This window comes from Heterodontus francisci, chromosome 23, assembly GCF_036365525.1.
Source record: "Heterodontus francisci isolate sHetFra1 chromosome 23, sHetFra1.hap1, whole genome shotgun sequence".
NCBI lineage: Eukaryota > Metazoa > Chordata > Chondrichthyes > Heterodontiformes > Heterodontidae > Heterodontus > Heterodontus francisci.
In genome coordinates, this window is record NC_090393.1 from 5,524,117 (window position 1) to 5,539,779 (window position 15,663).

At 39.6% G+C, this 15,663-nt stretch overlaps 1 protein-coding gene across 4 annotated transcripts in view; it reads left to right on the plus strand.

Moving 5' to 3' along the window:
• The window catches only part of sfswap (splicing factor SWAP), a 122,760-nt gene that overhangs the window by 71,768 nt on the left and 35,329 nt on the right, over positions 1 to 15,663 (plus strand). For all 4 annotated transcript variants that reach the window (XR_010977217.1, XM_068054591.1, XM_068054593.1 and 1 more), the window contains exon 13: positions 11,333 to 11,529. Coding sequence is in view for 3 of the 4 variants with exons in the window: in XM_068054591.1 (XP_067910692.1) it covers positions 11,333 to 11,529 (197 nt within the window). In the remaining variant the exon portion in view is untranslated. The remainder of the gene's footprint in view (positions 1 to 11,332; positions 11,530 to 15,663) is intronic.

The window sequence follows — 15,663 nt, forward strand, 5'->3', positions numbered from 1 at the left end:
TTTCAGATTGTGGTTGAGTGCAATTCTGCTGCTGCTGCTGCTGGCCCACAGCACTTCACGGATGCCCAGTTTTGAGCTGCTAATGAGTCTCCAGCACATGATGACTATCAGGCTAAAATTTATGCAAGTCTCATTAAGAAAAATTGCTGCACTTGTTGTTCTGGAAGCCTAACTTGCTAGGTGTTTTTCAGTAGGAATTGAAGAACTATATCAAAGTTGGAAAAAATAGAGCGCCGTTTTCTGACTGTGCTTTGATGTGTTATGTGTTTGGTTTATATTTTCTTTTTGGTAGATAAAGATTTGAACGAAATAAGATTTCTAAAACCACACGAAAATGGCAGCAATCCCTAAATTTTGAATACTGTTCCGTTTGATATGACCTGTAGTTTTTAAATTTAATTTAGTTCCCATTTAAAGTCTGGTATTCTGCTCTTATTTTTATATTCCCAATATAAATTCCCATGTCCACATTTATAACGAGGACTGAAGTCATAGAGAGATAGATACAGCACTGAAACAGGTCCTTCGGCCCACCGAGTCTGTGCTGACCATCAACCACCCATTTTATACTAATTAATCCCATATTCCCTACCACATGCCCGCAATTATCCTACCACCTACCTATACTAGGGGCAATTTACAATGGCCAATTTACCTATCAACCTGCAAGTCTTTGGCTGTGGGAGGAAATCGGAGCACCCGGCGGAAACCCACATGGTCACAGGGAGAACTTGCAAACTCCTCACAGGCAGTACCCAGAACTGAACCCAGGTCACTGGAGCTGTGAGGCTGCGGTGCTAACCACTGAGCCACCCCTAAAGTACCACTCTTTAATTACATGCTCTTTTATAGTAAACACACTGCAGCACCTCCACTGGCAGCAGGTTGTGTTTACAGATTTTTCATGATAAATGTGGACAGTGGCATTTATAATGGAAAATTGACAGCAAATTAATTTTTAATTATAGTTTTAAGAATTTAAACTGGTGCACTCGTATGCTTGCAAGACAGTTCTCCGTATGTTGGAGTACATGTCTCTAAAGAGCAAATTGAGAATATTTAGTAGGTTTTAAGGAGCATTTTAAAAGGAGAACAGAATATGTAGTATATTTGTACTGCATGTTGAGATTTGGCTGTGCTCTTCTTTGTTATACCATCTGCCCTAATCTTAAATGTAGTTTGTTGAAATTGAACTGTATTTATTTCCCAGTTGCACTATTCATCATGAACTGACTTTAATTGAATAGTAGGGATACCTCTTAACTAAGGCCACTGATTTATGACTTTCGCAGAAAATGAATAAAATCATGAACTATGAACCCCAAAGCACTGCAGTCCCATGTCATAAAAATTGAATTTGACTCTTCCATTCACTATAAACCAGAGGGCCTAATTCTACACTGATGGAATTGAAGAGTATGATCCCTAAAATGCTGGTTAAAATTTCCAGATATCTCGTGTAATGAAAACAGTGGCATTGTTTGTAAAATATCAGGCTGGTCATGCACTAATTAAACTGAACCAATGCAGTTAAAGCTTCATGTGATGTAATGGCTTTTCTGTAAATTGGATGCCCATTCACTCATGAAGAGGGTGACTGGCATTTTAAGTAATACCCTAAAACCAGTTTCTTTGAAATTAAGTAATGACACTTCAGACATGTGCTATCCTAATCTACAGAATGTGACATTTAAATATTTGAGAGGTCTCTTATTGTTTTACCCATAGGATTTTAAAAAGAAACATTATTTTTGGTGCAGTGGATAACGGCATTTTCTCGTTACAAGTCCAGCGTACATTTGACTGGAAAACGTTTCAGATTGGAAGCTGTAAAGAACTATAATGTTGCAGAAGATTGATAAATTCAGAAAGTAATAAAAAGATACCTAGCAGAGATAATGCATGGTATAATATTTATCTTTGTTTTCAAATCTCTCCATGGCCTTGCCATTCCCTTTCTTCGTAAACTCCTGAAGCCCTATACCCCTCAAATATCTCCAATTTTAGCCTTTTGAGCATCCCCAGTTTTAATTGCTGCTTCATTGGTTGCTGTGACTTCAGCTGCCGAAGCTCTGGAATTTCCTTCCGAAACACCTCTGCCTCCTTTTAAGATGCTCCAAGCTTTTGTCCACTTGTCCTCATCGCTCCTCGTATGAACTGGTGTCAAATTTTGTTTAATAATGTTACTCTGAAGTGCCTGGGGTGCTTTACTATGTCAAAGGCGCTATATAAATACAAGTTGTTATAAACTTAAACATTTTGATAGCACAAGCAATAAAGGTAAAGAATATAACGCCAGTAGTGATACTGCGGTGTACTCACTGATGCCAGCTGAAGTGGCGGTGAGGAAGTGGAGGAATTGCTTAGTGTTCTATCCTCCTGATGGCTGTTCACTGTCCTTTTGGATACATGTGTTGACATAGAGTAAGGAGAGAATTGGATTCAACTGTGATGTTCCCTGACACTCAAAGTTCACTACTGGTTAATGGTTCACAAGAAGAGAGGGGTGAGAAACAAAGTTTGCCTGTAGTTTTCTGCCAAGTAAAATACTGCCTCTAAATTACAAAAACATTTTTTTTTTAAATAGTGCCTTTCACAACCTCAGGATATTCCAAAGTACTTTACAGAAAAATACTTTTTGAAATGCCATCACTGTTATAATGTAGGAAAAGTGGAAGTCAGTTTGCACACACAAAACTCCCACAAACAGCAATGTGGTAATGACCATATAATCTGTTTTTGTAAAGTTTATAAGATCATAAGAAATAGCAGCAGGAGTGGGCCATTCAGCCCCTCAAGCTGGCCCCACCATTCAATAAGATCATGGCTGATCTGTCCTAGGCTTCAACTCCTCTTTCGGGCCTGCTCCGCATAATGCTCGACTCCCCGAGATTTCAAAAATCTATCTACCTCCTCCTTAAATACATTTAGTGACCTAGCCTCCACAACACAGAGGTAGAAAGTTCCAGAGATTTATCACCCTCTGAGAGAAGAAATTCCATTGCATCTCAGTTTTAAATGTGTGCCCCCTTATTCTGTAACTATGTCCCCTAGTTCAAGATTCCCCCACCAGTGGAAACATCTTCTCAACATCTACCCTGTCAAGCCCTCTTAAAATCTTATATGTTTCAATAAGATCACCTCTCATTCTTCTAAACTCCAATGAATAAAGGCCTAACCTGTTTAGCCATTCTTGATAAGACAACCCCTTCATCCCAGGAATCAGCCTAGTGAACCTTTTCTGAACTGCCTCCAATGCTAGTATCTTCTTATTTCTTCTTCTTTGGCCTCCTTATCTCGAGAGACAATGGGTAAACGCCTGGAGGTGGTCAGTGGTGTGTGGAGCAGCGCCTGGAGTGGCTATAAAAGCCAATTCTAGAATGACAGGCTCTTCCACAGGTGCTGCAGAAAAATTTGTTGTCGGAGCTGTTACACAGTTGGCTCCCCCCTTGCGCTTTTGTCTTTTTCTGCCAACTGCTAAGTCTCTGCGACTCGCCACACTTTAGCCCCGCCTTTCAGACTGCCCGCCAGCTCTGGCGAACGCTGGCAACTGACTCCCACGACTTGTGATCAATGTCACAGGACTTCATGTCGCGTTTGCAGACGTCTTTGAAGCGGAGACATAGACGGCCGATGGGTCTGATACCAGTGGCGAGCTCGCTGTACAATGTGTCTTTGGGGATCCTGCCATCTTCCATGCTGCTCACATGGCCAAGCCATCTCAAGCGCCGCTGACTCAGTAGTAAGTATAAGCTGGGGATGTTGGCTGCCTTGAGGACTTCTGTGTTGGAGATGCGGTCCTGCCACCTGATGCCAAGTATTCTCCGGAGGCAGCGAAGGTGGAATGAATTGAGACGTTGCTCTTGGCTGACATACGTTGTCCAGGCCTCGCTGGCATCGAGCAAGGTACTGAGGACACAGGCTTGATACACTCGGACTTTTGTGTTCCGTGTCAGTGCGCCATTTTCCCACACTCTCTTGGCCAGTCTGGACTGGTAGTATATGCTAGTATATCCTTCCTTAAATACGGGGACCAAAACTGTACGCAGTACTCCAGGTGTGGCCTCACCAACACCCTGTACAGTTGCAACAAGACCTCCCTATTTTTAAACTCTAACCCCCTAGCAATAAAGGCTAAAATTCCATTTGTCTTCCTGATTACTTGCACCTGCATGCTAACTTTTTGTGTTTCATGTATAAGAACACCCAGATCCCTCTGTACTACAGTATTTTGTAGTCTTTTTCCATCTAAGTAGTAATCTGTCTTTTTATTCTTCCTACCAACGTGGATGACCTCACACTTTCCCACATTGAACACCATCTGCCAAGTTTTTGCCCACTCACTTAACCTATCTATATCATTTTACTTTCATTTTTAGTTATTTTTTATTTTTTTATATTTTTTTTACAATTTTTTTGCATTTATTTCATTTCATCTAAGTTTGTTCAGTTTGCTTACCCACTATTTTTTTTTTCATGTTTGCACTTGCTGCTGTTCAATCTTCAGTCCGTTAACACCTTATCTGTACTAATGCTATGTCTTTCAACACACCATTAACATATTGTTTGCCTTTGCTCCATGACCTTTTGGTCAGTATGTGGCCTTGTCCAATCTACACCTTCTCCTTTGTTATCTCTTGCCCCACCCCCACCTCACTTGCTTATAACCTGTGACATTTCTAATATTTGTCAGTTCCGAAGAAGGGTCACTGACCCAAAACGTTAACTCTGCTTCTCTTTCCACAGATGCGGACAGACCTGCTGAGTGGTTCCAGCATTTCTTGTTTTTATTTCAGGATTTCCAGCATCCGCAGTATTTTGCTTTTATATCTATATCCCTTTGCAGATTCTTTGTGTCCTCATTAGGGGGATTTTATACAGTCATTTGGATGGGCACCAAATAAACTGATCTGTCGTCCGTGTCCTGGCATTTCGTATAGTTATTTTTATTGAGGGATAAATATTCTCCAGGACACTGGGGACAACTCCCCTGCCCTTATTCGATACAGTAGCCTAGGATCTTTTACATGTGCCTTGAAAAGCAGACAGGGCCTTGGTTTAATGTCTCATCTGAAAGAAGGCACCTCTGACATTGGTGTTGTGCTGGTAGTATCAGCCTAGATTTTGTGTTGAAGTCTCTAAAGTGGGACTTGAACCCACACACAACCTTGTGACTCAGGCGGGAGTACTACCCATTGAGCCACAGCTAACAACTCTACATAGGTGTATAGTTTATTTATAGCAGCAAACAGGAGTTAAATTAATGTATTGCTATTAAAGAAAAATTACAAACAATGGTTTGAACTTCTGAAAGCTGAATTTGGATTGTGCTTTGTGTGAGAGACCTGATTTGACCAAAGCCCTCCCCTCCACACCATTTGCACTGGTGTTGTACTCCCACTTCCACTGTTGACTCTCCAATAAAATGTCTTCGGGATGTGGTAAAGAATTGTCTTTGCAGTAATTCTATCTGTGAAGATATTATGTATGTTAAAGTCATTTTATGCCTCAAATGTTTTACTGAGTTGGTGCAGAAGCACCAATGACGTGGGCAGATGGAACCACTGGATTACTGGCACAAGGCTTTGTCTAGTCAAGATAGTGGTGCCCATTTGCTTTGGTTCTGACATTTTGCCCCCCAGTAAAATGACTGAACATGGTGAATCAAGTATTGTAGTCAGCAGGAGGTTGTAGGATTGAGGCTTCGTATTGGGGGAAAATAAGTTTCCAAAAAGGTATTGAAATTTGAGGTTTTGTACCATGAGACCATCCAATTTGCAATCGAAAACAACAGTAGACTTTCCAAATCACTGAAGTTATTTCCTGGAGTTTTGATGCTTGCAACTTATAAATATGCTGTTTTATCCCAGTAAGAATTTTGCAACAGCGAACAAGTGGTGATTGACTGTAGAATTGGAGAATTGACATTCCATCTGTTTCCTCCAGGACTTTGCTTTTCTTTGCTAAGAACCTTAAGATGCTGAATTGCAAAAATCAGGGACAATTGTTATATCCAGTAGGCTTTAACTAGAACATCCTATCTGAATAGTATCATCAGAAACAATGTACAAAATGCAGATATTTTTGTTTTTAGTGACTTGCAAATTTTCTCCATTTGCTAATTTAACTATGCTATGTAAATGCACTGAAGAATGCAAGTGACTCCTGTCCTCTCGTCCCCACACCAGATAATGTCGACAAATGATTGTAGACCTATAAAGTGACATCACAAATTTAAAAAGCCAGTGTGTTAGTTTTTTTAGTGCTAACATCACCCTCTTAAGTTTGCAAGCATTGTTCAGTGCTCCTTAGTTGAAGATAATAAATTGTATATTGATAAATAAGAAGCAACTCTATGCATCTAATTATCCCTCTACAAAAATAATCAGTAGCATTTTAAAAAATCTCTTCATGTCTGAAGTAGAGGCAGATATAGCTGCCAATCTTTGCCAATCAAATCAATTTGTGTAGTTCTGGTCCATCATTTAAAAACTGAAATGGTGTGCGGGTTTATCAAATTGGATAATTCTGTTTTTCTAGAAAGCCCACTGCTTTCTTGTTCACACTTCTCTGTGGTCATTTTTACAAGCAAGTCACATCCCTCACAACCAGACATCTTTGTCTTTCACTTCCTGCTTCATAGCAATAATGAAACCCAAGGCTCACAAATAACCTTGATTGATATAAATTCCAGGGCACAATTTACTTCAGATTCCTACTATCTTTAGAATGTCTCGTGGGAAATACATAAGTCAAGAACTCAGAGGTTATTTTTAGTTTGAAAGCCCTTCATAATTCCAAGGACTGAAGAAAACAGTGAGCAAAATCCACTTTTTTCAATCTTTAATTCTTCTGAAGATAGGACAGCTAGCTAATCATGGCCAAAGGAATAATGCTCTTGACACACGCATTAGTACAAATTGTCTTAATTTTTTTTTTAGCAAACCATAATATCATAAAGGCCCCCCCCCCCCCCCCCACCCACAGTGAAATGCTATTAAGGTAAATCTGAAATCTTAATCTGTTTTACCACTCTCGGATCTGCTACAAAGAATTGTGGCACCTGCTGACAGACCCCTACCTAATTCACAATAATTCGATATAAACAATCTAGTTCACACCTCGATCAAAAGGCTCAGGAATTCACTGTCTACTTTATCTGCCTTCCGTAGAAATTTCTTAACCAAAACTGCAGACTCATGTTTGTTGCCTGTTACAGAATATAAGATTTCACACAGCAGTTGATGTTGCAGGAACTGAAACCCCAAAATTTAGCACTTTGGCTTAACCATGTTCCTTTGGTTGGGTTTGTCTCTATGTGTAATGGATAGTTTTTGAAGTGTCTTATGGATAAGAGAGAAACCTTTTGCCAGGCACATAAAATGCATTCTTTCGCATTTGGTTCTGAACTGTGTGAGGCACTGTTACCCTTGAAGTTCCAAACAAAAACAGGTCGTATTTTGGTTGTATTTTGCAAATTTGATGGCTTGAGCCATCTTTGGGAGTTTTGGCAAAAAGGTTTTGTTTTCTATTTCATTGCTAAAGATAATTTTAGTAGCTTTTAGACTGTGTGTTTATGGGAACCCAGGCTTCCAATCCAAGATGTGAAGACTTTGTTTATTGCAGATGATTATCATCAATACAATCTGATATGATTTGGGTGTTGCGTATCTCCAGGTGGTTATTTATCTTTGGCACCAATAAGTGATCTGTGTTTCTGCTGGGAAGCTTGGCTCATCAAAGCATCCTCCATTATGACCCATACAGATTGGAAGTTCTGATCGTTCATCCCTAAATGCCATCAACTTTTATTTTGCAGGACCTTCTGTGCACTGGGTTTGAAACTCTATCCCAGTAGCCACTTCTTTGCACATTTATAGAAGTGTAATGCTTAATAGGAGTGCAGTGTGAACATTTCTTTAAAGCTTACTCAACTGTAGTTTAAAAGCTAGATCCATTTTTTTGTATTTGTAGCATTTTTGGCTTTCCGTTGGGTTTTGCCAACATACACCAGTTTGTCTGCATTATCACTTATTTCCTAAGTGGAGCTTTGTTCCACTGAAAATTTATTCTGGCATCTAATTGTCCTGTGAAGCTAAATGTGAATGTCTGTAGCAGCAGGTTTCAAGGAAACTAGTTTGAAATGCATCATTTGAGCAAGCCTAAGCCTGATTTGTTCTTAGAATAGTTTTCCTCTTAAATCCAAGAGCACAGCACATTGTGTCTAGATGCCTAAAGCTATTTCTTTTTTGTAAATGATCTTAATTGTTTCCAAATCTGCAGATGTTTCTTGCAAGAATGGAAAGTCAAGGTACATGTGCAAATAATTTCTTAACAGATTATGGATTGCATTTTGTTGAGCTACCCTTTGATCAATTGGTCTTGTGCTGTTCAGCACAAAATAAAACTAGCGATTTTGCGTTCTCTGAATGAATTAGTACTCACTTGACCGTACTTGCATATGCAGTAGAGTCCAAGACCGAGATTTTTAATTGTCTATGGGGGGGTGGTGGGGGGCGGTGGGGGGCAAGATCGGAGTGGGCACGCTTTGAAAATGGCGCTCCCAGATGGTGTGTCAGTGTCCTGACACTTCCAGGACGCACTGCTTTTTTCAAAGTTGGGGGTTGGGGAGAGCCGGGAACCTGATCAATTCTAATTAACTGCCTGTTAAGCTCCTTGAGGAGCTTGTTAATGGGCTGGGGAAGGCCAGAAGGTGATTTTGAAACTGCAGATCAGTGAACTGGAGCAGTCTGATGCATGTTAGTGCACAGCTGTCGGGTGCAACATGAGGAGCCGTCAAGTCATGTTAATGATGAAGAAAATGTTTTGTCAAAAAGCGTTGTGTCAGAGTGGGTGTATTGCCTTCTCCTTGGCTGTTTGACCACTTGTCTGCACAATGAGGCTTCTGGCCCTCTGATCTCTAGTCTCCGCTATTTTGCAAGGCAGCGCAAGCCTGGTCATGGCTGCCATCTACCTTTGAGGATTGCACTCAGCAATCAGTTCCTACCTTCTGGCAGTGCGCAGTGCCACTATTTGGGTGTCGGTTCACCTCCAGCCCAATTAGGTGATCTGCATTTAATGATGATGTGCAGGGTTGGGACCTGGAAATGATCTGGGCATTGGGTGCCTGATCCCGGATTGAAAGTCAAACCCCAAATATATTTAGTCAGAATGAATTAGTGATGCCGGCAGGTATGCTCATTCGCCTAACTCAGTATAAACTGGGCATATATGGGGACTTACCGGATATCTGCAGCAAGGAATCAACTAGTTGTATTGAAGGAGGCTGTTCCTTTCACAAATAGTTGGGGCATGTATTGTAGGGTCAATGCTAGATACATGGTCACGCAGCTGCTTCGAAACCTCCATTAGGAAAACGGAGTCTTCGATCTAAAATCGCATAATGCTTATGCAGCTCAGTTTTTGCTTTCGTATACTTTCGTGTTCCAAGTAATAAAACATCAATTGATGTTTCACTAGCTTTGTGTAAATATAGTCAACCCTATTGTACTGTCAGATCAATGACTGTTCAGAAGTACAATTAATGGTAGAGCTGCATTAAGTTGTCTTAGTAAATTAGATTTTTACTCACTTAAATATTATACTGATTGATCTGTGATCTAAAATTGAAATAATGAAGTTTTCAGGACTAATTGTTTGAAAACATCAGCAATAACTTGTGTTGTTGAGCTGCAGTTATTGCCCCAGTTGAGCATTATTTATATTGTCAGTTCAGTTCCTGCTATGTCCAAACTAAAGATTGGAATAGCAACAGTGGTAATTGTGATATATTTTATTTTGTAGTATTCCCAGAATCTGTTCAATAGAAAGTTTACAATCTGATGTAGGATTATCTTTATTATTTTTGCAGATCTCCTGGTAATTGCATATATTGCTTCCACTCTTACATTAGTTCATTAAGGTGGTTCTTCTAATAAATTGCATTTTTGAGAGAAGGCAGCAAATTTTGAGTCTTGACCTCGGAAAGAATAGTTTTTGTATTTGCATCTATTTTTAATGAGGCAGGGAAGTGCTGATGCATGGCAAATATTCATCGAGCATTTTTGTAATGTGCAGTACCTTAGCTTGGAACACATAACACCCGTTACTATTGAAGAAAGGGATGCAAGCTAAACATGGAACTGTACAGTGCACTCCTGGCATGTTCTTGACCTCTCCTGTCCCGATTACTGTTCACAGTGCTACAACCCAACCTTCAATTGTCTGGAGGCCTTGTGTCAATAAGAATTGCCCAGATAGTTTTATCCCACTAAACTCTGCAACATTTCATTCTGAAGCACACCCTTTGGTTAGTTTTCTCCTGTTGTTGATGAGTCTTACTGCTGAAGCTTGCACCTAAATGGCTACTCAGTTGAGATGTTTAAAAGCTGCAGGCACACTTGGAAGGGGACAGCAGAATAAGCCTGTGTCTTCAGGGGAGGAGGCAGAAAATTGCCTTAACAACCCTTAACCACACGGTTTTGTTGTGTGAGTTTGTGCCCACTAAAGTCTCAATCTGTTTAATGTAGGTCTTCAAACTGACAGATCAAAGAAACTTCCATCTCAATTTAAACCAAGCTCAGAGATTAAAAAAAAGATGGTGTGCATGCAGGGTTGCAATAAGGTGTTGCTATTGTAATGTTACATAGTTACTGTTGAACTGAACATGAACATTATGAATCAATAACCAACCTGCAGTTTTTTTAAGCAATTTGAAACTGTTGGAGACCTTGATACTCAGGACCAACTAATAAGGAGACCTTTCCAATCTCACTAAAAGTTTAGTCTGTACTATGTATAACACACTGACTATACTGATGATGCTTCAGATTTGCATTTGTTCATAAACTTACTCGTTAATTAAGGAGCATGTTGATATATCATTAAGGTTACCTACATTAATGTGGAAATCTGTTCTCTAGCATTAATTCATCATATATCTAAATAATTATTAAACTTTTAACTATGCATAATGAAATGCAGATAAATAATTTAGTCAAGATATATAAACTAGGCTTGTAAAATTCTGGTAATTACTGAGCCGATAACAAATATAATTTTTTTTCTATTTAATTACCATCCTTGTACGTGGCTCGGAAACTACTAAAGTAATTTTTTTTTGTCAAACTTGGATTTATTCCAGCATCCCCAAGCCATTCTATCCAAAGTGTAGCTGTGTATGCAAAATATCAACATTTTTACTTCTAATATGCATTTTCTAAGAATAACATAATAATGAACTCTTGCTTCTCTGAATTTTCCTTCCTATTCCTTTCCTTTTGTAAGAGAGTGTTTAACAAGCCTAATTAGTGTTTTCTGTCACTCGTTGCAGCTAAGCAGAAGTTGGAGGACAGACTAGCAGCAGCAGCGAGGGAGAAGCTTGCGCAGGCTTCAAAAGAATGCAAGGAAAGACAGCTGCAAGCGGAACGCAAAAAGAGAGCAGCACTTTTCCTTCAAAATCTCAAAACTCCCACGCTCTCAGGAGATTTGGAATCTGCAACCATGGAAGAAAGCTCCCAAAACATACAGGTCAGTTAAGTTCAGTAACTTTTATATGTTTAAAAAAACTCAATTCTGACTGAAAATTTCCAGCTAACTGAAGCCACCTGCTTAATTCCCCAGCAGTCCCAAGGAATGGTCTTCGACCTGACCTGCCTTCTGTTTCTTCACAGACGCTGCCTGACCAGCTGATTATGTTCAGCCTTTTCTGTTACTAAATGCCTTGTTTATAAAACTATTGCTGAATCATCTTGCTAAAGATTATTTTAATAGCTGAACTTCTCTTCCAGTATTTGACTGATATCAGTAGATTAATAAATCAACATTGAAATTTTATATAGGTTTATAAGCATACAATGAGAAAAGACTGTTCAATCAAGCTTATCTTTCCAAAGATCGACTGCACTTTATCCCCTCCTCTTTAATTTCCTGTGGGAACAATTGTAGAAATACTCTGCTTTCCAAAAAGCAAGCGAACAGAACTCCAGAATATTCATCTGTTCCCACTCCTGAACTCTGATCTGCTGTCCTCTATCATCTTTCTCTTTCCACAGATCCATTGTGTCCTATAGAACATTTATCATCTCTGTATATACCTATCCATATAACCTCCAATTTTATTCCCAACTTATGCTACCTGGCCCCTTTTTAGATGAGTCAATGTACCTTACTGTGTAATGTAAATTTTATGATAACATTCGTTTTTAGGTTTGTAATACACCTGGATTTAAACCATCCTTTTGACGTTAGAAATTGGACTGCATAGTGGCAAAATGTTAGATATGTAGCTGGAAGCAAGCTTGGGGCTGTTGTCTCTGTGCCAGGGAATGAGAGTTATAGCTGTAGCGTCTTCGTTTACAGATTTAATTGAGGAAATAATACTCGTAGACAAGGCACACGGCAGTATAACAGTTGCTGGAGACCTCGCGTCGCAATTGCTGAGCTCAGTACCAGTACGGTGGTCAAACCTCGATGAGGGGATGTGATTTTATGTCCCATCCCAATCTTGTTGCTTTGTGTAACAGGACAAAATGGGTTGAGGGCAAGTTTCATATAATTTATGACCCCGGCAAGCAGATCAGGAAGTTCAGTTAACAAATTTGGCGAGTTTAGTTTGGAGTTGTACAGCTTTACGAGGCTGGTGAGTCATGCATGACACTAAATGCAAAGCGAAAACCGCTTTCCATTCAACTTTCAGTCTTTCTGTTCAGTACCATACTGTAATGTAATCTGTAACCAAGCTTGATGCAGCAAATAGGAAAAACCAGCATGTCCCAAAAATATAAGAAATAGGAGCAGGAGTAGGCCATTCAGCCCTTTAAGCTTGCTCTGCCATTCAATATGATCATGACTGATCTTCTACCTCAACTGTACCTTTATGCGCTACCTTCATATTCCTTGATTCCCTTTAGTATCCAAATAGGTATCAACCTCTGCCTCAATGACTGAGCATCCACCACTCTATGGGGTAGAGGTTCTCAATCCTCTGAGTGAAGATATTTCTTATCATCTCAGTCCCCCTAAAATGGGTGATCCCTTATTCTGAGTTTGTGACCTGTAATTCTAGACTCCCAAGCCAGGGGAAGTATCCTCCCAGCATCTATCCTTTCAAGCCCCTTAAGAATCTGTATGTTGCATGAGGTCGCCTCCCACTCTTCTGGACTCTAGGGAATATAGGCCTAGTTTACTCAATCTCTCCTCATCCCAGGAATCAGTCTAGTGATATTTTAATGCACTCCCTCCAAGGCAAATATATCCATCCTTGGGTTAGGTGACCAAAACTGTGCATTGTATTCTATGTATGGTCTCACCAAAGCCCTATATAATTGTAGTAACTTAGTAAAGGCTAACATACCATTTTCTTTACATTTGCTTGCTGTACCTGCATGTTAACTTGCTGTGTTTTGTGTACAAGGACATCCAGATCCCTCTGAATACCAACATTTCTTCATTTAAAAAATATTCTGCTTTACTCACTTTTAGCGATTTAGTTTGTTGTGCAACAGATGATACCCCAGTCACCTTTTTAAGAAATATGTTTTTAAAGCATCCTTTTGCTAAAGGGTTTGTGTTCCTTTTCTGTAAGTCTAAACACACTGGTTAAATTAAATATGTTAATATTGATCGCGTTGCAAGTAATTTGATGCAACCAGGAAAGAAGGAGTTAATATTGCTAAATGTAGCTGTCTGCTGTCGATATTGATAGCTGTTCACAATATATGGATCAGCATGTTACATGTCTGTTTGCCTGATGTAACAGTTAAATAAGTTTCTGTAAGGAGACAAAGGTATTTTACTTTTGGAATTAAATTTGGGTAAACATTTAGTTTTATAGAAGGTAAATTTGCCAGTGCATATGGTTTTTTTTCATTCATGGGATGTGGGTGTTGCTGGCCAGGCCAGCATTAATTGCCCTCGAGAAGGCGGTGGTGAGCTGCCTTCTTGAACCGCTGCAGTCCATTTGGGGTAGGTATACCCACAGTGCTGTTAGGAAGGGAGTTCCAGGATTTTGACCCAGCAACAGTGAAGGAACGGCAATATAGTTCCAAGTCAGGATGGTGTGTGACTTGGAGGAGAACTTGCAGTTGGTGAGCTAATCGTATGGCCTTGATAGTCTTTTTGAATGGAAACTGTCATCAGTTTTATTAACATTGAAGCCCATGATCATCAAGTCCCTTCAGATCACTAGTCACATTTCAGAACTTAATGTTTATCTCATGCTTGCACAAATTGGGCTCCAGTTCCTTGCACCTGATCGTTCTGTTGAAAACAATTGACTCCAAACTTTCCATGCCAGTTTATGTAAAACTAAAATGAAAACGATTAGTAAAAGGCTTATAAAACCAGTACACTGTTGCTACTTAAGAGAAATATCTACCTGTGAATAGTGAAAATAACTACGGCTCTCCAGGTCCATATTTCTCCTAATAGTGAGGCTTCATTTATCTGTTCTTAGGGTGTGGGTTACACTGGCAGAGCTGCATTTGTTGCCCAGTGTTCAGAGATTGTTTTTGCAGTTTGTTAGGTAACTTAAGAGCACATTAAGGGTGAACCAGATTGCTGGTCTCCATCGCCATTCCAGCAGTAAATCTGATACATGATGGGGATTGGCACCTTGCCTGCATGGATGATGATTGAATTCTTAATCGTAGTTGAACATCAAATTTCACTTTGAGGGTGGCAGCAAATCAATGAGGACTTGTGTGTTTATTGAGCTGTTGGGCAGCTATTTTGCTTCACCATGCAATTTGCACAGCAAACATACAAACCGAGTAAACATGAGAGTTGACCAGCTGTGTTGGGAGCTTACTGGCTGCTGCTTTTCCATCTTTTTAAAGTCCATTACATCTGGGGAGCTATTATAAACAGACATACAGCAACAATTTGCATTGATATAACTCCTTTAATGTAGAAAACTATCCAAAGGTACTTTTGAGACATGTAGGAAACAGATGCCAAGCCAAAGAGTGAGAGATTGATAAGTTACCAAAAGCTTGTGGTTTTAAGGAGGACCTTTGCATCATACACAGTAGTTTACAGTCTTCTCCAGCACTTTAAAATGTGTTGTTAATCTGCAAAAGCCATTAACTGCTTCTTTATCAGAGTAATATATTTGAACTCTCGATCTACTTCGTGCTCCCCATCTGATTTTGTTCTTAATCCTATGAAGAGGCTCCTTCAGCCAGAGAAGGAAAGTTCACATTTAATGTTAACCACATCTCTTTCAGTGTTGATCAGCCTAGTATGCAATTCTGTTGTTTTCTGTTTATAGTGCAGTATGGTCTTTCCTTTCATTGACATTTAGCACATTGCATTTTTCTTCAGCCTTTAATAATGGATTCAGTATGTAGGCTGTGAAAGACGGGCCTTCATTGTTTTAGAAAAAGTAGAGTGGATTGAATAGTGTCTTTATATTGCCTCAGAGACCATAGCACATCATTCACCAGTTTTCACCTCTTTGAGCTTTGCAAAAAAATCTTCTGTGTGGTTATTAAACCATCTAAGCTGTCTGACAGCCAGTGTTCTGATCTCTTGGATTTTCTACCTCTTTCCCTCTTATTGTTTTTTTTGCTAGTTTTCCCCCAATAAAAGAGACTTGCTTATCTTCCAGTTCCAAAATGTTAAGCTGTCTTTTTATCCATTTAGGTAGACCAGCTACGTATT